Source organism: Aptenodytes patagonicus, chromosome 6 (genome assembly GCF_965638725.1).
Source record: "Aptenodytes patagonicus chromosome 6, bAptPat1.pri.cur, whole genome shotgun sequence".
Classification (NCBI taxonomy): Eukaryota; Metazoa; Chordata; class Aves; order Sphenisciformes; family Spheniscidae; genus Aptenodytes; species Aptenodytes patagonicus.
Genome location: NC_134954.1, coordinates 13,962,460 through 13,987,600, shown reverse-complemented (window position 1 = coordinate 13,987,600; position 25,141 = coordinate 13,962,460). Strand labels below are relative to the sequence as shown.

Here is a 25,141-nt window from a genome sequence, read left to right as displayed (position 1 = left end):
GCCAAGACAAGACAGGAGATGAGTACAGGGTCAGAGTCAGTTCAGAGCAGAAGAAAAGAACCCAGGCAGTGGTGGTGTTATGAATTCCTATGCCACCTTGCCAGCTCCTTAGTCCCCTTCTAACATGGCCACTGCATGCAGACTTGTCACTGGTGTATTCTCACAGCTCACACAGCTCTAATGCATGCATCTGAAGACACCTTGCCCCTAGCAATAACCTAATTTCTGCCCCTCCTGTGGCTTCTTTGGTCGAATTTAAAACAAAAGCAGCAAAGATACTTTCTGCCTCACAAAATGGCAACAGGCTCAGACTAGTTGACACACTATCTGTTCTCTAGCAGAAAATGATTTTCCAAGGGATTTTCACCCATAATACTATGCCAGGTCATCTCTCAACATGAGAGGCAGGGAAGGTGTTTCCCTGGGAACAGTAACCATGGCAAAGCTCTTCCCCTCTCTACCTAAAGGAAGAAAAAGAACAGCAGATGCCTGAGCTCTGCCTCCAGCAGGCCCACGGGCCCCCAGAGCCGTACGCAACCTGGAAGCACCTGATCAAAGATTCAGGAACTTCAATTAATTCTGTTCTGTCTTTTACTCAGATACCAGACATTTCTGCCATGCTACGCTGAACTCAGAATGCCTCATTACAAAGAGTGCAACTGGAAACATCAGTGTTACCGAAAGGTCAGCCAAATACAACAACGCGTAGGTAGGCACCGAGCCCAAAAATCAGCACGGATAGATGCCCGACAGAAGCAGAGGTACAATGGACTGGCTTTGCAGTTTTCAAACCCTGGCATTGTACACTAGAGCCCTATTAAAGAAAGCATCTGCAAACTCCAATTTGTAAGCAGTAGCTGCCAGCAGATGACCTGCTTCTGGTCCACCTCTTTTTCTGCAGAACATTCTCGATTTACCAGATTGAATGCAACTCTCTTTGCTGAAGAGCTAATTAAATCATAACAAACAATTCAACTTGAAAGTACAATCATATTGCATGCTTTTGGGGATCTTTTTGTCACGTACTAGTGAACACGTTATAAATTTCTGGATTTGAGGTTTGCTAAGTATTTATTCAAGTTAACAGAGCAAAGGAAACCAAAGGTCTCCTTGGTTAATCTTCCTCTCAGGTGACACATAGAGAAAAGATTGCTGAATCATAGAACACTTTGGTAGATAGTCAACAGCCTAGATTTCAACTACCGTCACTCCACTTCAGAGTTAACATGCAATTAGCACGAATTGTCAGGATACCAGCATCTTATACTAGCAACCCACTCAGAGTGGAATACTGCCCTGTAGCCAGACTGACTCACACAGAGCACAAAAAGCTCGATAGTCCAAGTTTCTGTTATGAGTACAGTGAAACCAGAATCTTTACAGTGAGAAAGATATTGACCTTCTACATAGTAATTTAGGAGCACAGGGTGACAGGGTCAACTGGGTCATGATACTACTGCCCCATCTCCTTACATTCCTTTCAAAAAGGTGCAGCAAATACCTGCTCCATTTACAGAAACCTCAGTGTCTAACACCCGAGTGAAATAAACATTTATTCAGAATGAGTCTAACATTCATTTTAACCTCCTCTAGGTCAAATCACTGCAAATATCCCAGAAATACACAGCCAAGTCAAATGATGCACTCATACCTGAGTTAATATCCAAATCCAGCCAGTTGTCTTTACCACTGAATCCTCAGAGAAAGCATTAGAAAAATAGTATCTTTTTGCAAATCTCCTAGGAATGCAATGCAGCTACCACTAAGAGAAGATGCTATTTCTTTTAAAAATGCTGCACATACCTTTCTTTGCCATGCACTCCAGTCTAATGCATCCTCCCATAAAATCATGATAAGATTTCATTTCTCCTTCTGTTATCCGGACAGCAGTGAAAGGTGGATTCCTGGGCACCTGTTGTCCACATTTCTGACACCGGGAAGCCATTGCCACAGCTCAGGAGACTCTTGTCAGGAATCTGCTCTCTCAGTTTGCTGGAATCCAGCCTGATTCTTCAGCCGTCAGTCCAGGCTGATGACTTTATCCCACTTAGTTCATTCAAGGTCACCCTCGCCAGCAGGATGTTCGCCATTGCAATTGGCTAAGACTTTTATAGGCTTACTGACTGTGTTTGTTTCTCCCTCCTTGCTTTCAATATCAGTTTACTTTATTCTCTCATTCAGAATGAAAGCTGTGAACCTCAGCACAGCCCATGCCCTGAACGGCTTCCTTATCATTAATTTAAAGCTATCTTATAAGCGACAATGAAGAGAGAAGATGCCAGAAGCACGTTGCAAGATCACAGAATGTCTCTTAAAGAGCATGCCAGATATGTTCACAAAGAATTTTTCTTTAAAAGGGTTTTCTTCATGATTTTTGGTCCCTTTCGGGCTTATGATTTTATGATTCTTCATCACTGAGAATGGATTTTTTTACTTCCGCATTTCAGCTTGGACGGTGCAAGGAGACTGCTCTGCAGAGCTGCTCAACCAATTACTCATACGTCTGGCAGTGGTACTGGGAGGCTGCAACTGTACAGAAAAGCCCTCTGCTGCTGTGCATGGTCCCTGCTCATAAGATCTGATAATCTAAATGAACAGAGTAGCAAATGGATGACAACAGGGAAATATTGCTGGCAGACATGCTCTGCTAGCTGTGCAACCCCCGACCCAAATTTTTTTAAAAAGAAGTTGGATCCATCAGTCTGACACCAAAATGAGAGATCTTAAACATACATTTAGAAATCTCTCTTTGAAAGTGCTGGGTATTTAAGCTGACTTTTTTCCCTTTTAACAATTACTGTGATACAAATCACTGATCAGAGCACCTTGTGAAGAAACTAGTACTTGGGGAACTGAGTGCAGAGAGTACTCAATCCTGATGAGTGAAATAAAAAGGAGCCTTCCCTGGGGTCGGGAGGGACTGCACAGGAGATGCATGAACAGGCACAAGGCCAGCACTGGTGACAGTGCAAAGAATACAATGAGAACCTAATGAATCAGGGCTGACCTGCAACCCAGAGTTCAACTGCAGGGACCTGAGCACAGAACAAGCTTCCTGCAAGGATCTTATGCATAGGCCAGGAGAGACTTTGCCCTCCTCTGCCTCAAGCACTACCACCTATTGGCACTTTACATAGTTGCATCCAGTGCTGTTCAGCTCATGGCCCTCTCAGATCACAGCTGAACCCTAGACACGGAGTGGGAAAGGAGAAGCCTAATTAATAGAATTCAGAGAATGAACTAAAGGGGACAAAGGTGCCCAGGAGAAAAAAGCTTTACATGATGCCCTTACTAAAATGATGAATAACTAGATGGACAGGCATGAATGCCTGTAAGCCGAATCATACAGAAGTCAACTCAGCCCTACTTCTTCCCCATTCCACAAACTTCTACCACTTCTCCCCTGCCAGCTCCGCTGCTCCCCAGCCACACAGTGAGCTGTTTCAGCTCCCTAATCCAGCACACACAAACTGACCATGCAGTAAAACAGCTACCAGACCTGGGAAGTAGTGAGTCCCAGGACATCTCCTTTTGATGAAAGGAAGCTATAAAGGGGATCTCCACTCTTCAAGTAAAAGATCTGTGCTCCCTTCCCCCCCAATTTGCTGCATGGCGTGAAGCTGGTCACCCTCCTGCTCTTTGCCTTTGCCAAAACCCTGCCTGCAAAGCAAGGACAATGATGTTGGGTGACCTGAGTCATTAGCATTTGTAAAATATTTATTAGAACTTCCATAGAGAAATCCCCAGGGGACTGCAATATTTTGCAGATAGGGAGCAGTGGCACAGAAGGCAGAATTAATTCATAGAAAACTATCACCATGAGATAAGAAAACTAGAAACATAACCCAGCAGTTTTATCTTAAAGCCTTTCTTCCATCCTCTTTTCTTTCATTACAAGGGCTCAAGGTGTCTTCCATACACAGGCAAACATGATGTACCTTGGAAAATAAGCTTTTCTGACAATATGTTCATGTGTGTCTGACATACACAGAATAACTGCACTTCAACCTTGCACATATATAGATACACAATGGGGGAGAATCCAGCATTTGTGACCATACGCTTCTGTCTGCCATCCTCCCTTGCATACGCTGTTCCCACCAGTATCCACGTGGCTTAGCAACAGGAGGATCTGTGAGACACTCTGTTCCGAGGGGGGAGACTTGATGCTGGAAGTGGAGTGCAAGAAGAAATCTGCCCTAGGTGTGAGCTTCTGAAGCACAGGTAGCCACAGCACACACCAGGAAAACTATCTAAAATCATCTAAGTCTCAGTCTTTCTCTACGAAACACTGATCCATTACAATGCTAAATACACACCTCTGATGCCTGGGCTACCACTGCCATCACCCAGCTCCTGACAAAAAATAAGCTGACTGTAGCTGCTACACGTTTAGCAACAGGGCACATAAGGTTTACCTCAGGGACTGAGTGCTGTGCTGTGAGGACTAGGATGGATGGACAGAAGGATCTGTTTATTCTCCCGTAAGTTTCATTTCATTCACATTTCACAAGCAGCTGGGCTAGCTTCTCCTGACACGTATCGGAAACCTCTGACATGGGAGCACTAAGAGACTTGCACTGTTTCCTACCACACAAATTACCTCTTCTGTACGGCACTGGATGTATCTGCACCGGAGCTGCTGCAAGGGCTGGCTTGCAGGAATGCTTTTATGTAACATCTTACCAAACGTGCACTCAGTGTGAATAATTGATTCTTCACAATTTTCCTCCGTTAGCTAAAAGGTATCAGTCTGACTGAAAGCAAGTTACTGTTCTTCGCATGCAGAAGAGTATAGCGGAGGGAGCAGGTACAGAAAATGGCAAGCATGCTTCCTTGGGTCTTCTCCATAGACAACACAGAATGGAAGGGAGTTACTTTCCTACTGCTCCAGACAGCCATAGCAAAATGTTTGGAAAAGCTAAGGAAGAGGACATTTTCTGCTCATAAATTGCCATCATTGCCTAGCAACATCATCTGGGTTCATCTGTCAATCAATAAGCAAGTAAATAAACGTAAGAACATGTCATCAGAAATGGGAAAAAAAAACCCCAACCACCCAGATATCCTCAGATGCCATTAACCAAAAGAGCCTGAGGAACTGCAGTAGTTCTAGTTGCATTAGAAATATCAGTTCACCTTGGAATTGGAGCTTGCTGTAATTACTGTATGGCCAGAGGACTGCTACAAATTTAAAGTCAACTCAGTTAAATCCGTTTAAGCCCCATATCTCTTCTCATGAAATAATATGCTTCTGCCCCAAAAAGCAGTGCTCCAGTGGTTGGTATCACTGTTAAGCATGAAACATGCAACAAACACATTGGATCTCAATGATGCTGGGCATAATTTCTTTTGAAGAGTCAAGAATTGAGTTTGGGAACAGCATTTATGTGCCAGAGGAAGGAGGGAGAGAAGTCTGCTTCTGCTGCAGGTGTAAATGAGGCAGCTAGAAAATACTGTAAAACACTCCCTGTTTGCAACTTACCCCACACAGTCATTAAAACAATTGAGGGGAAACAGACATCTCTTTTCCAACAGAGCCTTGTAAGAACCATCGAGAAAGTTTAGTAGATGAGAATCAAAAATTGCCTCTCCTATCCACCACTGATTTAAAAAAAAACCCAAACAGTGAGATCAGCACGATATAATAAAGATATAATAAATATCTTATTTATTCATGAAGACCCACAGCTCCCCCACCTATGTACAGTATTCTATAAGGCTGAGAAATAAGTAATCTAAATCCAGTGCTGCTATAAGATTGATGTACATAGAAGCTAAGAAAAAAAAAAAATCCATATTTCATTCCTGAAACCCCAGCTTCACATTTTCCTATATTTTATGTGATGTTTTATCTGAAGTTTGAACTGTTCTTTGATAGCTATGCTGAAGTACACCATTCCTTTTGCATATACCTCCGTGACCTTCTTTCTGCCTTCCCCACCGTCCAGATCATGAATCTGATAAGCCACAAGGCATTTCAGCAGCCTGAGGTGAAGGTTTATTTTCAGAGCACACTTAGTGCTGTTACAGGTAACATCCATTCTACTGCTCAGCTAGGAAACTGAAACTGGTCTTTCCTATTAACTTCCATTTATTTTCTTCCCACTAATAAAAAGCAGACCAGGATTCCCTCCCCCTCCTTTTTTAATAAAGGGCTACATCCCAGGCATTGTTTTAAGCCCCAAGGAGTTAAAAGGAATGAGCAGAGGAAAAAATATCTCTGCTCTTGAAATTACTTTTAGCATACAGCACTGTTGCAATTACAGTGTGCAGTTACTGCACTAGAAGGCACTAATTCCAGTGCCATATGGCTTCAGAATCACATTACACTGATCTGCTTAAAGTGATTTCCTAACTGACGAGCAAAACATTTTTGCTCACCTTCAGCAGTGGGAAACAAGAACTCTGCCACTGTTGGTGCACATTTACTCCCACACAAGCTGCCAAAAGCAGGAGTGCGCATAGCAAAGATCAGAAGACAACCTAGCCAAAGAACTTCTGTTGCCATCTCAAAGCTGTATAGACATCCAGGGCTAATCAAGGACCGTTACCATCATTATTAAAAAAAAAAAAAAAAAAGCCAGTGCCATCACTGCTGGATTAGAGAAGCTGCCCAGGAGATCAAGAGATGAGTGGAATCTTCATAGGCCAAGCAGTTGGCAGGACTTACTGCTGCACCTGCAGGGTTTATTTTATCTAGCTTTCTTGACCTCTGCAGCTAAGAGCACATCAGCAAGAACAGAAGGCATTTCTGTCCTGCTGGGCATCTGCTTGGCAAGATCAACAAACAGGTTCCCAAAGTTACCAATCTGTAACTGGCACAGGGCTAAAGAGCAGCTAGATCCAGGGTTTAGGCTTGGATGCCAAGTTATTCCAGCCTTGATCATGAAAATGCCTAAGGACCCAAGTGAGGCTAAGAGCCTTTCTGTGCAACACATACCCAAAACACAGCTCTTGGCTTAAAGAGTCGGGAATAAAATGAAAGACAAGTAAATGCAAAAGGAAAAGATGAGAGAAATACTAAGTAACCCAGAGAAGGTTGTGATCCATAAAACTGGGCGTGTCAGGTCACCGTTCTCCCACACTCCTAGACACGATGATCACCTTAGCACCAATGCAGCATGCACAGTGAGAGGTGGATGCACAGGCACACTCTTTGTGCCACTGCCCTCCAGCAGCAGCATGGGCGCTGGAGAAGAAAGTATCTGGACATTAAGATGGGATCATGTTTTTCTCCTCCCTGTGCTCTGCCGTGACACACTGAGTCACCCCAGTGTGACGGTAACCCTGATTCTTGCTAGCATCCAGAGCACTGCACTGTTCCTCTTTCTCTCCCTCTTCACCTTTTTCTCCCTGCAACCAACCACTGGAGCACAGGCAGGGCAGAACAGCTGCTGGATCCATGCGGCCAAGATCATCAGGACAGCTTCTTTCCCTGAGGAGCAGCTGTGCACATTCCCCGACAGAAGCAGCATTTTTTTGTTGTTGCAATTCATAACTTAAAGCAGATAAAGGAGAACCAGAAAGACACAGGGATAAAAATAGGATCTGTAAGAATCACAAGGGCTGTTGATACTCAGGGCTTTTGGACACATGCCAAATGCTAGCTGAACAGGAAGAAACAGCTTCTCACGTTACAAAGTACAGTAAAGGCATTTCCAATGTTTTATTGCCATCTCTCAAACACTCAACATCAGTTACTACATAGGGTGGGATATTGGGCTTTAGGGACTATTGATTTTTTCCTGTTTGCATGTCTGTGCACTGAGGTTCACTCAGTCACTCTGAGCAGTCCACAAGGAAAAAGGAGCTCCTACCTAGACTTTTCTGAATGCCAAAGCTTTGACTGATTGGGCTCTCAGCTGGCAGATACACATCAAACACACTCCTTTCACATCCCCTAGGATAAGGCTTGCATCCTTCTAGGTAACTGAGGATTAAATCAAAGAGAAGTTACTCCCTCTGGCCTGGCAACTGTGAACTACACATTCTTATTTTTTCCCAGGACAGGGCTGCAGTCAGAAGCCAGAGGTCTGTCCTGAAGGACCTGCCCGCAAGGTAGTTTCTCAGTGCTGGGCACCTGCAAATGAGAGGCTGCAGCAGTCTCCTCTGTGTGCACCCACAAGCGCAATCACACAGGGCAGCTGGACGCTTGCACACACGTACACCCAGGCAGTAGGAATTTATCCTGCTCAATGCCTGATGCTGCAGAGCTGTTCCTTCCTCACATCCATCCACAGCCTGAACCCCTGAGCTGTTCCCAGTTTATTCTCCCCAGCTTTGTCTCTAAGCCATCAGCTGTAATGGATTTAAGGTTCTAGAAAGACACAACCTACAGGGTGATTTCCCAAGTTACACCAAAGCCTGGTGTGTAGCAGAAAAATAAAGAGACGGATAACCTGCTAGCGTGTGCATCAGTGTACATCATGCGTACACTTCATTTACCTCTCCCCACGCAGAGCACTGCATCAAGCACCAGAGCACAGCAAGGCCAAGATACTGCCTCACCACACACAACCACACTCTTCCTCTTCTCTCCTCCCCGACCAGCACAATTAACTGGTTTTCATCACCCTACTCTTTCTTGATTCTCTAATGTCTAATAGTAGGGTAAATTAATGATTGGCTCTCTCACAACCTATTTTCACAAGATTTACAGGAAACCAAGAGTTTCAATACTTTGTCAAAACCAGGCAAGAGCTGCTAAAATTATATCGAAAAGGGCCAGCTGGGATAGACAGACAAAGCATGAGCATAAAAGACTCATTTCCGTTCACAGCAAGCCTAAAATTATCCAGGGACGATATATACTAACAGGCAAGTATGTTCACACAGTAAAAAAAGATTTCTGTAAGTCAGCTTCAGGTGCAGAAACAGTATAGAGCTGCATCTGAGATAACTTGTCCTACAAGAGGCAGTGCAAGGGCTTCTCTGCAATGTTACACTAATGCACAAAGACCTTCCCTGTCAACTTGTGTCCTGCTATCACGACATGCAGCGTTCATATGTGCTAAACACTGTATGCACAAGGCTAGACCTTCAGCCAACATAAAATAAGGACAGTGCTTTGACTTCAACAGCACTGTGGACTTCAATTGCCTAAAGCGGAGTGGTGCAGTGTTCTGATGAGATAAGAAATTGCTCTTTAGTCTGCCAGGAAACCCCACTTCAAACACTTTCTGCTGACCAGCACAGATTAACTCAATAAAACGTATTTAAATCCCACATCCGTTTATGGACCTTAGTCCCAATAGGCATAAGTCCACTTCACGGAATATAGCATTAAATAATGCTTTGTACTTCTCCAGTGATTCTCAGCTGAGCACTTTGGCACCATAGAGAGATTGTTACTCCCATGAAACAGATAATTTCCCATTTAATTGCCAATAAAAAAATACGGTTCAAGAATAATTTTGTTTGGTTTGAGTATGCATCCGAGAACCATTTGAGGAAGGCTTGGGGGGGGGGGGGGGCAGGAATAATTTCACCTAAAGTTTTGCCCCACAGAAGCCAAAATTTGGGGAGGAATGTGCTAAAAGCAGATATCCATACATCTCCCACTGGCTTGAGAGCCCTTCGAATTTGTTTATACTGAGGGAAATCGTTAAATGCAAAGATGTTCTGCTTAAAGAAGCAACAGCAAAATAGTTCGAAAGCAGCTAAAAGCAGTAGGTTCACAATTAGGGCTATTCTGTTGTCAGGAATGAAACCATGTCAGACAACGTATGAGACTGTTGACATGACTTCAAAGTGGACAGGGCATATGGATCAAGTGGCATGCCATCCTAATTGCTCCCACATATAGGTCTGTTTACCCTGGACTTTTGATTCTCTGAGGTACCAAAGACCCATGCTTGCATTGGTACCGCCTGGAGTCAGAGGTGTTCAGTCCTTGTTTCAAAGATCTGTAGCAACACTGATGTAGATCAGCATGATCTCTCCTGGACCTGCAAACTAGAAATACCTGCCAGCACCGTCTCAGTAGCAGAGAACCCTCTTCAGTCAGCTGTACTTAGAGCATGGTTCTAAAGATACTGACAGAGGCAGGCTGCATATGGGCAGCAAAGAAGGTTGAACCATGCATTATCGGTACATATGCACCACTAAAAGAAGTAGATTTGAGTAGGTGACACATCTGCTGGAATCTGCATTGATTTAAGAGGGATTCCAGCTCCCAGTGCATCTGCTGCTGCAACAGTGCAGACAGTTGGCAGAGATCTCTCTTACTGTGAGGACTTTTGTGCCATCTGACCCCACACCCCAGCAGACAGCAACACCATAGGCAGACTTTAAGCACCACCGTGGTCACCCAGCCAGTGCTTCCAGGCAGCACTGAAAGCCAGCTGTAGCACCCAGGAGAACATGTTAGAGCCAGCCTCCATCCAGCCTATCAGTCAGATTAATTCTTAAGTGATATAAAGACATTCAGAGTAAATAGCCTCTTCTCTTCCTTCTCAAATGCTGCCTCCTCTTAAGATGCTATAACATCTGAACAGTCTCTACTTTTTCTTCCACCTCCTGTAGCCCTGAAGGCTCTGAGAGCTCTAGGTTAACAACTGACTCCACAAAATTACTATCTACAGTCACCCTGACTGAAAGTGAATCTAATTGTTTAATGTGCTGGTAAATAAACCATAATTGTTGCTTGCCTCCCTGGGCTCTGGAATACCTACAGGATCTCTTACAACTAATTATACTTCTTTCTTTCTCAAGTCTCTGAGCCACGTGAGCTGATAACATTGGACTCAGATCAGGCTTCTGGCCTGTCCATGCAACACGTGAATTTCCACCCACCCACCTGGCCTCCAGGTCTCCCATGTAGCCTTCCAGCATCCCACTCATCCTTCCAGCTTCCTAACAGCCTTCAGTCCTCCCATACACCCTCACAGCTTCCCACACAGCACACACCCTTTAGGTCTCCATGTAGCATACAAGCTTCAATCCTCAGATCAGCTTTCCACACAGGCTTTGGGTCAGCCAAGCAGCTTTCCAACCCCACATCCCATACACCATACAGCCTCTTCCAGCCTCTCTTCTATATTTCCTTCTACACCTAACAATCTACCTTCTTGTTTCATTTCTTCCAGCTAGTATCTCTTTCAGAGCTCCTTTGGAACAGGCCCTGTAGCCATTCTCCACGCCACTATTAGTGATAACACCTGCTCCTAATTGGTACCTGCTTTCAGGTGGGGAAATAATAGTTTCACCCCCTCTTTAACCCTTTCTTTGTTGTTCCTTTGTAGTATAAATTCAAAGAATTCTACACAGTATTTTCCTGTCTCTTGTTTTAAATATACTTGCTTCAAGAATAACAAGCAACTGTACAAAAAATAAAGCAATATATTTAATTGTGTCAGAAGCATTATAAGAACCCACCAATGAACTTTAAAATCTCAATACAAATAATGAAGCATAAGGAAAAAAGTCTTCAGCTGGGAACTGAATCCCAAGGTATTCACACAATTTGTCTAAGATCAATTGCAGTTACTGCAGTAAAGCTGGAAGATAAATGGGGACATACCCAGAAATGTCCCTTTCTTGGTTGCAGCCTTGAACATAGCACAAAGAGTGTCTCTCAACTTTATTTTATATCATTTGTAGATATCCCCATCTTTTCAACACTGTATTTTAAAATAGCATCTTGCTCATTAAGGTTTTGCAGTTGTTGTTTGTGTCAGGCTAATTACTACTACATGCGCTTTCAGAGGCAGCAGGTCTGATAGTGAAGGCTGCTGAACTGAAACTACTAAGAATGAGCTAATTGGTTGAAATAAAAACAAAACACTAACAAGGAGTTTTAAAATCAGGCTAGGTGACTGATCCCAAATATCAGCACTGGTACTGGACATGGCAGCTATTTTAGAGCATGTGGGCTGTACTGAGAAAATATTTTGCATTTGGCAGCAGCATGTAGTCAGGGTCCTGAGTGCACTAACCAGCCTTAACTGCCAGAGCATTCTCACCCGAGGCCCCCACCAACACACCCTCCACCCAATGCTCCAGCTACTCCACTTAAGAGGGCCCCCAGTCCCTCTTTCTCTTATGCTGTGGGTAATACTGTTTTCAGCTGCTTTCTCTGCTGTTCCTGACCTGCAGTTTAGACTTGCTAGATTAACTTAGACCTATATGTCATTTGAATCTGTCGCCATCTCTGGTCAGGTATTGGGGGACTGCTCTCTGGGGTGTGAGGATGATCATACTAATGCCAGCCTTATTTTCCGATAAGGTATATTCCTAGTCTTTGTATTTCCTGGCAGATGTTTAAGACTCTTAATAACTTTTGTGGTGTTCAATTAAGTTATCAAAATCACAAGAGATTCTCACATTTGCTGAAAGAGAAGCTGCCATAAGATTAGGCTCTTTCTTGTATTTTCCAGAGATTAAAAGGAAGGGATGCGCTTACTCCTAAATAGAATGGCTTTTATGTAGAACTTAGACTATGGTTCCTAAAGAGATCACACACGTGATCACACACTACTCACATGTAGTCAGGTGATGTCCTTCTATAGTATATCCTAGTTTGGATGAAAAGCTTAAATAGAGAACTTGTGTGCCCAAATTTTCAAAGGTTCAGCACCCATCTCACAGGCTATTTATCTCTAGAGACCACGCCTTTCTTTGAATTCCTGCTGTCCAGGTATTTTGCACTTTGAAGCTATTGTAGCATGACCAGGGAGATGGCCTTGCTCCCATAGGGTTTGTGCAGGGAAATGGTTACACCCTCCTGGGCCCTCTAGTGGCTCCTCAGCGAAAGAGGCAGCGATAGGGACCGTCTGAATGTCGCCGGACGGGGCTCTGTATCACCAGAAAGTAACTCCTGGGTACCAAACCCTGCAGTGCCATAAAACGTCTCGGAGAAGGGGTTTGAGGGAGTGAGGATCCTCTGCCCAACTCTGTAACACCCTGCCTTTCAGAGAAAGGAAGATAAAACGGCTTGACCCTATCCTTGAGGGACTTTGACAGCAGAAGTTGTAGCGCAAAATGGCACCGATGTGCCCTCTGCTGCCCTCTCCCCTGCGCTGGACAAGGCTGCTCCAGCACAGCTGCCTTCCTGAGACCAACAGACACACACCCCCTTCCCCAGGCAGCAGCCCTGCTCTGGTATCCTGCTGGACAGAGGAGGATGCAGGGGATGACTGCTTGTGTTTCATGTCTCCTCCTTCCCACGGCTGGAGTGGGAAACCTTGCATGGTGGTGGCACTCCGGGTCTGAAGGGGAGAGTGGGACAGGCAGATTGTGGCCTGTAGAGCTGCTATTGCAGACACTGGGGCAGAATGGGCACAGAACATCACTGACACACTCCTTTTTGCTTCTGTCCAAACAATACTGCTCCTCAAAGTGCACTTGGCTGCTAGCTTTCTTTTCCTATTCAAGATACAACTATGCACAAGGCTCTGCTGTATAGCCAGAGTGTAATTCAACATGATCCAAAATGACAATTGCACATTGCTGACACTGTGTTCTCCCCTAGCTGAAAACAAAGCCAGAAAGTAGGATTTTTATGAGCTAAAAAAAAAAGGACCAAAAAGTTTATCTCAAACTGAACTGTGACTTCAAAGTCTGCTGTGAAGCCTCTCCTGGCTTCCACAATATGGAAGGGGAAAAGATACTAGACATTGATAACAGTGCACATATCTGAGACAGATGAAATGGTGAGAGTAGCTTTGAAACTCTCTTTTAAGAAATTAGGAATTTTGTTTTCACAAAATAAGCTGATCACCATAACAAGGATTAACCTCATTTTCCCAGCAACCTTCCTGCACCAACTACTGGCATGTAATTGCTGGGAGCTTTCTGATTAGCTATGCACCTGATTACAGCTCAGAGTCATACTAAGACCATAGCTATTTCTGTTTGAAATAACCTTTCCTCTGAATATTGCAAGATCGATAGTACGGGTCCTATGTATGTCATCAGCTTTGGCTTTTATGCCGCAAACACCAATATTGATCACTTCGGAAATTAAGCCTTGGCTTCAGAGACCTCTGAACCAAAGTGTAATGGGTAACAGTGAACTTCAGACTCAAAAGGGGGAAATATTTGTAGTCATCTTTTGTTATGTGAAGGATTATTGACTGATAACAAGAGGCAAACTCTCCTGATAGTAATTCAAGCCACAGCGATTCTATTAGAATATTAACTCCATACCAGAAAAAAATGCATGTGAAGTGTTAAGGTTGTAACACATCTAATTAACAGACAACATATCCAAACTTCACACATCCAAATCATCTCACTTCTACTTATCATTGTTACTAGAGCTGCATGTGTTTGCTGCAGTTCTTTCCCCCAGTACCTGTCTGTCGGCACTTGCACATCCTCAGAAAGTTCTAACTAAACTATAGGTATTGCAATAATAATAATTGGAGATGCCAGCAACTGTGGGCTAATCCTCTACCTCTGTATAATTAAAATATGGCTACTACCTTAAAGGTCTCAGAATTTAAAGGCAACAATCACTCTCCTGAAATACTGAAAGATACCGTCTCTGGTTTTAGATTTTCTTCACCTCTCCACGTTCCAGTATCTTGAAGTGGTTCTCCAGTATTAACTGGGAGTAACTACTATAAAATCTCTGGAGCTCAAGGCATGTATTGAACGAGGAGAGTCAGATCCTGTCAGCAGCTGTTGCCAGGCAGACCAAAATGCTGTACATTAGCATTGTTTGGCTTGTATTTATGTCTTGGAACTGCAGATAACTGCTCTTGTATCCAGGGCCAGCTGTAGAGAATTCATTGCCCAAGGGAAACTGGAAATCATACAGTCATGCAGAGAAAGCAATAGCTAAATGGTTTGCAGCCCCTCATATCTCGTTGCCCCAGGCAACAGCCTGCACTGCGGAAGTGGCAGATCCAGCCTTTCTCATATGAAGTCTGAAACATATGGTGTTAATATATGGATTCACACTATGAAAGCCCTGCTGTAGTACCATTGGGGTGCTCACATATTAGGTGATACAGGTGGGTGCATAAACAGGCTCAGGATAAGAGGTGCTGGTTTCCGTCCAAGATCTTTGAGACACAGATGGAAGTAACTGGAAGCATAGAGATTACAGCCTGCACTCATGGATGTGGGGCATCTGACTCAAGGTCCTCGCAGCTTGGCTTTCCTTGAGCTCTTACAGGAACTGACCCAAGATCCCCAGATGAACTCAGGGCAATTCTGACAGTAGGTCATAAGCCTCAGCTCCCAAGGCAGTGCCTGCACTGTGCTGCCTCTTAAACCTTTTTGCAGCAGGGGCTATAGCTGGGTCAGCTACAGCTGAGTACACTCAAACAAAAATATCTGGTCCTGCAGAGTGCTGAGTGCCAGCAGTTCCCCATTTATTCACACAGAAATAAAGAGCTCTTTGCACCTTTCTGGATCAGAGCCACTCTGTTGTAATACTGATAAGAGATCATTTCCCATCATCTTTTTGCAGTGTGTCAAAGGATTTTGGCTCCTGCAGCGATTTAACCTTTACCCCCTTGCTTGAGTAATCCAGGTCAGGAATCAGTGACTTCTAAAATCAAAAGCTGGACTAACATCCCAAAAAGGACCTTTGTATCTCTGTTTAAGCTTCCAGAGAGTCAGCTTTGCATTCATTGTCATAGTCCTGCACTTACTGCAATGGAGTCCTCAGAGAACTCCATCTCTGTTGCATTCGTGTAGCTCTGGAATCAGGGAAGCTCTGCCAATGCGAGGGAGGGCTGGGCTGGCTGCCTTGAGGTGCCAAACAAGCCCCTGTGTCCTCAAATCAGGAGGGCACTGGATGGTAATGCCTTATACCAGAGCCAAACCATGGGTACAATCTGTCTTCGAGGCAGGCAGGGTAATGATATTGAAATGAGTGGCAGTGCATCTCTATGAAGGCATGGAGAATCAGTGCTTTGGCTGTGCTTGTTTAGCTCTTGACTGCCTAAAGGATTCAGGACTCAAATTTCATGACAGCAGTGATTTCGGAACAATGCATTTTGAAGAACACTCCAAATACAATGCACAGCAGGTGCAAAGCTGTTTTTGAGCGATTGTGTGCGTGTTGTTCTGGTAAACAAAATAGACAATCATTTCATAACAGCATGGATTTTTGATCCTGGTAGCCCGTCTTTCCTTTGGCCATATTGTCTGGGATATTGTTCTGTACCGTCAGGTCCCTCCAATGGCTGGAAAAGATGGAGACAGAACACAGCAGCTTTGTAAACTAAATCCTAGGGTCCACTGCAGCTGGGGATTGTCTGTCTCAGTTCAGTCCTTCATTCCCTACTACACTGCAAAGAATACTTTAATAGAAAACAGGAGAAAGGACTATTCATTAATGCTGAATTATTTGCAGGCCTCTGCTGAAAAGGCATCAGCCTTCTGTAATGCTGCACTGCAAATGACAAGAAGTGGGTGGGTACAAATGTAATGTAGTTCACCCTTGAATAAATGTTGCTGCTTCAGACTTATACCAGCCTGCGTTCACATGCTGGACATGGCTCTCTTCCAGCACATGAGCTCAGTCATTCCTCAGAGGCAGTGATGTCTTTGGACTCACAGATGTTATCTATGTTGTGCTTACATGACAGTGGAGCCTGAAAATACTGTGATCTCAACCCAATTGTCCCCTACACATCTGTCCCTATGCCAAAGTGGAGCCTGCTGTCCTTTCTTCCACTAAACTCACAAGCTTTTCTTTACAGCGTTTCTGCTCTCAGAGCAGTACCTCCCTCCGTGCCATGATTTACAGATCACTTAAAGGTATTTACAAGTGATGTTTTTCCATCTATGCATGTAAGAGTTGGCTGTTTCTTCACCCTGTCTCCCTCGTTCTTCAATTTCAATTCTGGCCATGTCTGCTGCACTGGTTAGTGTGAGTCACCAAAGCTGACTGACTAATAATGAACCATGTGCCACGTTACCCCTTTCACATCATTCTCCAGCATTTTCTTATGTGAATAGGAGCAGGCAGCTTTGTAGAGAACTCAGATTTCTCCCAGTCACTGACCCACTGACCACCTGGGGAAATCCAGATGTTACTGTGCTGAACTCTAAAGTGAGGTACAGAGGCTCAGTCAATGGGCTACAACACATCAGCATTAACACAAAGTATTTGTGGTTTATCTTCTCCCAAACTTGAACACAAGCCCAGCACCGAAAAACAGAAGAAAATATACAAAAGGGACTAGTATCAGGTACTAGACACTGTGCTGTCAAAATTATTTTAGCAGTCATCCAAGCCTCATCCAGAAAGATTCAGCCTAGACTGAATGCTGAGTCATTCCTCGGGGGCTAAGAGAGGCCTCAAACATGGTGCGGAAGAAGGGAGAAAGGAGTAACAGCAATGAAATTGCTTAGCTTATTCTCTATTCATTGAGATGGTCTGGTGCTGCAAGTACCTTCCCAAGTGCTGAATCTGTTTCTCCTAGGGATATGTCCTCTCAGGGGATCTCTTGGATTCAGGCACCATATGGAAGGCGAGAAAAGGAATTAAATAAAAGATGAGGCAAGAGGTGGAAAAAGGCCCTTGTATTTAACGAGCTGCCAGGAATTGTGATAGATGTCAGCTCAGTTTAATTTCCACTGAGGCCATCTGAGCTTCCCTCCGCCATGGAGATGGGAACAGACAGGGGCTCCTCTGTACCTGCTTTTGGCCCTATTTGCTTTTTAATCTTGGGCCTTAGCAGTGCAGAATGGTTGCAACTGCCTACCCTGTTAGCAAGCGATGACTTCTGTCAGTACCAACAGCTTTCATTGTGCCTGACCCAGAGACCTCACTCAGGAGGAAAACTCCTATACTTGCTTTCCCCTGGAGAGTCCTCCCTGCCTCCTCCATTCAGGTAGCCCTGGGCTTGCTCTGGAGTGTTTAAGAGGAGAGGGGAAAGTGTCACAGTCTGACTAGCTCATTGAATGATGCTGCAAGAAGTAATTTTTCTCCTGCTTGTATGCTAAACTACCTCATTCATCTTTTTTTTTTTTAATTATTATTTAGTAACCAACCTCCCTCCCTGCCCCTCCCCCTCCCCCCAAAAAAAACTCACCCCAAAATACAGAAAACTACCATACAGTGTTTGCAAATGCCTGCTCTGGAAGTTGGTAGTTCCTCCTTTCTGCTGTATTAAAACTGTCTGAAATACAGTCCTGAGATAGAGGTGGGCTCAGGAAAGCCATGAGAAGAGCTGACTCCAACAGCAGATATATAGACTTGCTTGCAACTGAAACATGCATCTTAGAATAATTTGTCTGAGACCCAACTACTTTTCCAGGCACCAACAGACAAACTACAGAGCCCAGCAGAGCTTTCTAAGGATGCACAGGACCTGGTGCCCGGCATGCATAGCTGTGGAAGGGACCATGGGCACCACCAGTACTAACAGCAAAACTTGGATCCTGCCACCTGACTTTCCTTTAATAATTTCCTCGCATGTCAAACACTCCTCCATGCATTCATTCCAAGAAACAAAACACCTACAAGCCATTACTGAGGTAGGCTGGAAAGTAAAGGACAGAGGGAGACTGCTGTAGCATTAGATTTACAGCAGCAATTTGAAGGCTTTCGAAACTGACAGTGACCTACAGATTGACAGATTGGATCACACCTCAGTTCCATCCAGCCTAGTACCCTGTCTCCAACAGTTGCCATCACAAAATGCGTAAGTAGAAAGTGTGAAAACCCTGCAGCAAGCAGATGGTGGATGGTAACTACTCCTATTCCCTTTTCTTCCCAACATCCTGGTCTCTTACTGGCTTGCGAATGATAGCTCAGGGTTTAACAGCCAGTTTTGGGGAGGATATCAATAAATGAGAAAATAACTAGGGCTGTAAGCAGCCTTTCAGTTCTGTGGGGCTCTGCATGGCTCTGCTTACTGCATGCTGCTGTAAGAGAAATGATTAAAAGTAACACACCTGGATATTGCAGGATTTTTCTAACTTTCTCTTGAATTCTGTTAAGGATGGTGGAGTCAGAGTCACATCCCATATGAGAAAGTATTCAGCTAAAGTAAAAGATGGAATGTAGAAGAGAAACACCTCTGAGCTGTTCTTCCCTGAAACAGAAGCAGTCTTAGTGCATGCTATTGTTTCTACTGGTTCTGGGAAGCTCTTTAGTCACCTCTGTCTCCCTAAACACAAGGCCAAACTATCACGTAAATATTTTGCCTTGAGATGAAAACAAACGTGTTTTGGATCCCCAACTCATAACAATTTGTTATGGTCTTTATTTCTGATCATGCCACGACAAACCAGGTTAGAATGTGGCCTTTAAACAAGTACCATGTGCTTGCAATATTCTACATTTTGAAGAGTGCACTAGACATATCTGCACATTTTTAATGGATTTCTGTGAAAGCTTGATTTCCACTTTTTATAGGCACAAACTTTGCAGCATTAACAAAACACTTTTAAATTATTAAACAGTTCCCAGTGAAACAGCTGCACAGAGTAAGCCATATAGAATGGGGTAAAATTAATAACCACAATCTAGGAACAAAAATGTAAACAAGTAGCTTTTTTAAGCTGTGAAACTAAAAAAGATAAATTGTTATTAAAGCTCCTTTCCCCCATTCCACTTTCCCATGTGGATTCTGTGAGGTTTAATAGAATAAGCTTATTAGCCTTTTCTTCATTAATTCCATCTTTCTCTTCTCTTCAGTCACTGTTTTCATATTTTGCATGAACTTCATATTTTATGACCTTTGTCACTTCACCAAATTCGGTAAAAATTGGCCAACAGTTCAAAAGCTTTATTGGGGTACAGAGAGAAAGATGCAGATAACATGGTCGCAGAAGGTCAATTTTTTAATAGAAGCAGGTTAATGGGGAAAGGAACTCCAAACTACCACTTCTCGTTAGCATGAGATCCCAAGCAAATTTAGCAAACGCATTTCTGCAGTTTTCTATTGTCCTGTTTCTTTGGGAATGGAGTGGTAGATGCACATCCCATGCTTATATCTTACTTTTGGATAAGGAAAACTGGTATGCTGCTATCAGTGGAAAAGACCAGTTGTCCCTTGCTGCTCACCAGAAAACTGAAATTAGGACAGAGCTGTAGAATCAGTGGTTCGAAAAGAGTTCCTGAAATGCATGAATGCTCTAAAACAAAGGGAAGAATTTTCTGTTGCAGGCAGGGGAATTTCCATTGCCTTGATTTAAGCCTTTGCATAGAAGCAGCAGAAGACCTATTTGATATGGTACCTTGAAAGCTAATTTCTTAAAAAAATCTCTTTTGAGTGTCCTTGCTGTACGCATACACAGATCAGAAACATTGCAATCATCTATCCAGCTGTGACATATTAGATTATTTGTGGCTTTGCAGCATAAAACAGATTCTGTGACTTGTGATGCTAAGCCATTGGCCTCGGACCAATGCCAGCTTGGGTTATTCCATTCTGCTGACCTAAATTCCTCTCACACAGTTAAGTGGATGCAGTATTATCCTTCACTTCCTGTCCCAAATTGTAGCACAACTTCTCTTCACATACACAGATATTTTACACCACTCCTCAGAGCTGGTGGTTAAGCCAAGAGTGGTAGGAATTGACCTGCCATGGTTAACAGGTAAGAATTTTAAGTGATCGTGTAAGTCCTGAGATGTCCATCCTAAACCAACTTCTGCCACTGACTTTCCTTTTGATCTCCACCAAGTTGCTTAAATTCTTTTTTCTATTCATAAAATGGGAGATTGGGCAAATAGGAGTGTCTAAAACCAGATGAAAGCTGACATGAACGTATGTTTTTTTTCTTGTATATATCATTTGTGCAATGTATTGCTTTCTCCAATTTTACATGAGTGCCTCCCCTACCAGGGATGCTGACAGACAGCTCATCTGGATCCAGTTGTCACCTGAAGATGTGAGGAGCTCTTACAACTTAACTGGAAGTTAAGAGGAGCCTTTAAGGAAACCCTGCCTCTAATGTGCTGTGGAATACTCTACTGGTAACAGAGAGGAGCCAAGCTCTGCTATTTCCTTTTGAGACAGTTGACATCGGTTCTGGCAGCTCCATCTTATTATAAAATCATTTTAAGAATAACAATCTGCGTAAAATAGGGCACTGGGTGGAGGTGCTTGTGTGTGTAACTGTGCCCAGAACATTGCCCACACATAGCAAAGCTGGCATCAGACTTCTGGGAACCAACTGCCAAGCGTGGGTGGGTAGCGAGTACGCAAAAGCATATTCTGGTGGGCTTCACAAGCTGGAAGAGACGTACCATTCCCACATGCAAACAATCCTGCTGTCAGCACCAGGCATGTCACATAGCAAAGCGTCTTCCCTCCCCGTCACTGAAGAGCTGCCACTTGCCCACCTACCCAAAGGACACGCTTTTTTCAAGAGAGATGAGTGTTTCCCCAACACCCTCCAACAATCAAGTTTAATGAAAGTAGGTTAAATTAAAAAAAGAATCTTGACGCAGTTTTGGTAACAAGATTGGGTAACATTTCGTGCTAAATCTTGGATAGTAAGCAGAAAGCCTGTTAGCATTGACAAACTACTGTCCTAGACACCTGTGGTGGCCCCATTACCTCACCCACACCAGGGCAATCAGGAATAATCCCAGAGGGGCTAAGGGAGCACAGGGCTATTTAAGAGATCTAATTTGATCCTCTATTGTTTGACACTGTGTAAAGATGTGCTACAGGGCAGGGTGCATGGTACTAGAAAAGTACCAAGATAGCTACTGAGGAGTAGGCAGATAACTTCAATGCTTTGATTTTAACCTGGGTGAAGCAGGTAGCTATACGTATGAAGTCTGTAGCGGGGTATGAGGCTTTTTTTACAAGCACATGAACTCTCTAACACAACATGAGTCAGCTAATGAGGGATCAAAGCTTCTGCCCGGGACAGATAAGTTAAGCTCCAGGCAATTAACTATGTTTGTGACACTCTTATTGACACATTAAAAATAAACTGGTGTGACATCTACGTCACACAGACCAAAATGATCCCATAAAGGTTTTATTGCAAATATAAAGGTCTTTCTTTTTAATGCTCCCATAAAGTTCTTGTTTGGCTTTTTGCAAATTCTGTGAATAAGTTTCTTCCCCCCTGCTATTGAGTGAGCTGAAAGCTGTGCTCCCAACCAAGAGTTGGCTACATTCTAGACAGGTTGAATGCCATCAGTCCAAGTGGTAATATGAGGGTGACAGAAGCTGTAAAAAAAGTAAACACTATAAAGTATATTCATGGCGAGGGATCCCCTCAGTTTGCTAAGGATGAGAGCCCTTTCACTTGTTTGAGCTGTAAAGATTCCCACTGAGCTTTCAAGAGACTCCTGCAGCTGCCCAGGAATTACTGTTTCAGTAAGCTACTGCTGATTCAGCTAAGGGAACTCACGTTACAAGGTGTGATTCATAAACATGGTGCATCATCAGTGGGTCTGGAAGAAATGTTCTTCCTTCAGCCAATAACAATTTTTTTTAACATTACTTGCTTCCATTTTTGTACAGCTGCTTTTTCTAGTTACATGATTCGATAAAAAATGAGCACTGTCTACAAAAAGGCTGGCAGACTCCACGAGTAGGGTCTGATTTCTAGGTCTTGAATGGCTGGGAAAATGGTGGGATTATCCTTCCCTGTTGGAAGCTGGTGAACAAAGCTCTTGCCTCAGTGTGAAATGGAAAAAAACCAAGAGCTGCAAGCTTCATTCCTCTCCCTAGGGCTGACCTGCTGGTTGACCTCCAGGAAACCAGTGGGACTCTCTAGCCTCAGCCACATGACCCAGAAACCTCTCTATTTGTCAGGGAACAGGGGAAAGGTTCATTAACATCTTTCTACTGTCCAGAATGATTTCCTACATTGCTAAACGCTAACATAATGCTATGTTACCTCTAACTAATCCCTGCTGACATCAAGGGGGGTCCTCAATATGGATGATAGGGACCTGTATTGAGTCTAACAGGAAAACTAGGAGATGCATAAATCTCTTTGGCTCTGCTGAAATATTCTTCCTAAAAAAATTAAATGTGCTTCATACTGAATCCCAAATCTTCATAATAAAAATGTAAATTCAATGTGACTTTGTGTCAATCTGAATTTGTACAATTGCAAAGCAACTCGTGTTGGCATCACTGGGTCAAAGAGGCTGACGCTGCAAGCTCTCCTGGCAGTCACACTCTCTCCCATACCAAGCCCCTGTTGAGGTTACCAGGAGCACCAAGACTGACCCCTGGAGAAGACCTTGGAGAAATGGGAGCTGGTCTTAAGTATTTTATTCAATTTAAATCTGCTTTTGTGCTATTTCTTTACGCAAGATACCAATTGCATTTGCTTTCTTAAACTTAATTCAGCTGCTACAGCTAGTATCAAATCCAAGAAGAATTTTGGTCTAAAATCTTAATTGTATATCCTCCAAATGCCACATTTTGGTCACACTGTTTCATATACAGATTGAACAAAGTCAATGGCAAAGGCATTTCAGGAACCTGTACAACATCTTTGGCATTCACAACACACAATCCATTATAAACACTGACAGCTATAAAATTTGCTCCTGTGCAATTCAACTAAAAATGTTCTCTTTACATGATGCAACACAGCCACAATCTGCTTTAACTCAATTGTATGTAACAAAAAAGGGTCCCAAAAGCTTTTCTCAGCCGATATTTTAAACACCAGCATCTCCTACTGACTTGCTAGTTTCAGGTTATTTGGTTCCTTGTAGTTTGGTCACCAATGCCAGCAAGTGGGTAGCCAGCTTAGACTTATAAGGATGCCAGTGCATAGTATAGGGCCTTACCTGTATTCACTAGCGTTTGAAGGTTAGCAAACAGTAAAATCGATCCTGACATGGAGAAGAGCTTTTGGGATCCTGTCCTAGCACCTTCCAGAACCCTTGAAACAGCAATGGCAATAAAAAAGGCTCTCTGAGAATGGGCTGCTATTCCAGTATCACAAGCAAATGCAAAGCACATTAGCACTGCTGTTGCTCCAGCACCCTTCCACCATCCCCTTTTCTCTACCACCTCCCTGCAAGGACTGTGCTTGGGTATTTTACACAGATCAGTTCACAGGTAGGACACTGTCTGCTCTTATTGTTTCTGCTTTTCAGAGAACTGCATGCTTGAAAAACAAACCAAACCATCAATAAAAGGCTGTCTAATTGCCCACAGCCATGGGTTTGCAATCTGCTGATGGCTCATATTTCACACACAGGTGTGATATTGTCACACAAAGGCTTCCTGCCAGTACAGAGCATCAGCACCTCCTGGGGGAATAGGGCCCCCAAATCTACACAAATGTAGTGAGAAGAAAAATAAAGATGTCTTACCCACATGGGTGATAACTGTAGTCAGTCGCTGGGTGAGCTCCTGATGTGACATCTCTTCTTCTTTTAACCAAAAAAGCATTTCACACAGGGAACTGCACAGCATCCAAAAAAAGATGCACCCAGAGTGGGAGGCTGCACACTCACTGCCTCGCCTGCACACAAAGCGAGGACCACTCCCACAGCACGGCCCTTCCAGCTCTCACATCTTCTGCCGGCTGCTCACCTCTTCCAATTTGCTGCCGTCCGTGCATGGACCTAGAAAAGCTCCTTCCAAAAGGGGATTTTACCCTCCTTGACAACAGGAAGGGAGCAGGAGGGGGGAAATAAAAAAGGAAAAAGAAGCAGGCGAGTTGATTGCTTATGGCTTTTTTTCTCCCTTCTCCCGCAGATGAGGCAAAGGATAAAGAGACAAACCAGCAGGCAGATACCTTCCTCCAGGGAGACTTTTGGATGGTGATGCTGTGAGTCAGGGAAAAATCCTGGAGGTAGGAATGGCATCGGGAGGAGTGGAGCTGGCAGGAGAGCTGTAACAGCAGCAGCTGCTCTGCGATGCTCTCTTCACCAGCGTGCCTGGGAGTCGAGAACAACCCACCGGCAGCCTCCGGTGCTCCCCCTTGGCCCCTGGGGCCCAGATGCCTTGCAGGTTGTCCCCAGGTGGAACCCCCCCGATGTCCCCGGAGACCCTCCTCCCACCCTCTCTAAAAGCCCTTGCCTGACAAATGGGGCTGCCGCATACATGGAGGGGGAGGGGGGTCACTGGGCTTTTTAGGGGTGTTGTGGCCAGAGGCTTTGTTGCCCTCCTGCAACAAAGGATCCTGGACAGGATCCCTGGGATCCTGGTGTGACTGAGCTCACAGGACCCTCTCCAGCTGCACGTGTACAAGAAGGGTGAATTAATTAGCCCTGGGTGCTGGG

The 25,141-nt window shown here is 44.0% G+C and overlaps 1 protein-coding gene across 6 annotated transcripts in view; it reads right to left on the bottom strand.

Annotated features, from left to right (window-relative positions):
• Positions 1 to 24,680, bottom strand: part of MCF2L2 (MCF.2 cell line derived transforming sequence-like 2) — a 197,943-nt gene extending 173,263 nt beyond the window's left edge. For 4 of the 6 annotated variants that reach the window (XM_076341282.1, XM_076341283.1, XM_076341287.1 and 1 more), the window contains exon 1: positions 1,804 to 2,118. In XM_076341282.1, coding sequence (XP_076197397.1) covers positions 1,804 to 1,945 — 142 coding nt within the window. In that variant the 5' untranslated portion in view covers positions 1,946 to 2,118. Of the gene's footprint in view, positions 1 to 1,803; positions 2,119 to 24,226 lie in introns of those variants that run through there. The other 2 variants (XM_076341284.1, XM_076341286.1) reach the window with 2 other exon arrangements.
• Positions 24,681 to 25,141: the final 461 nt, after the last annotated feature.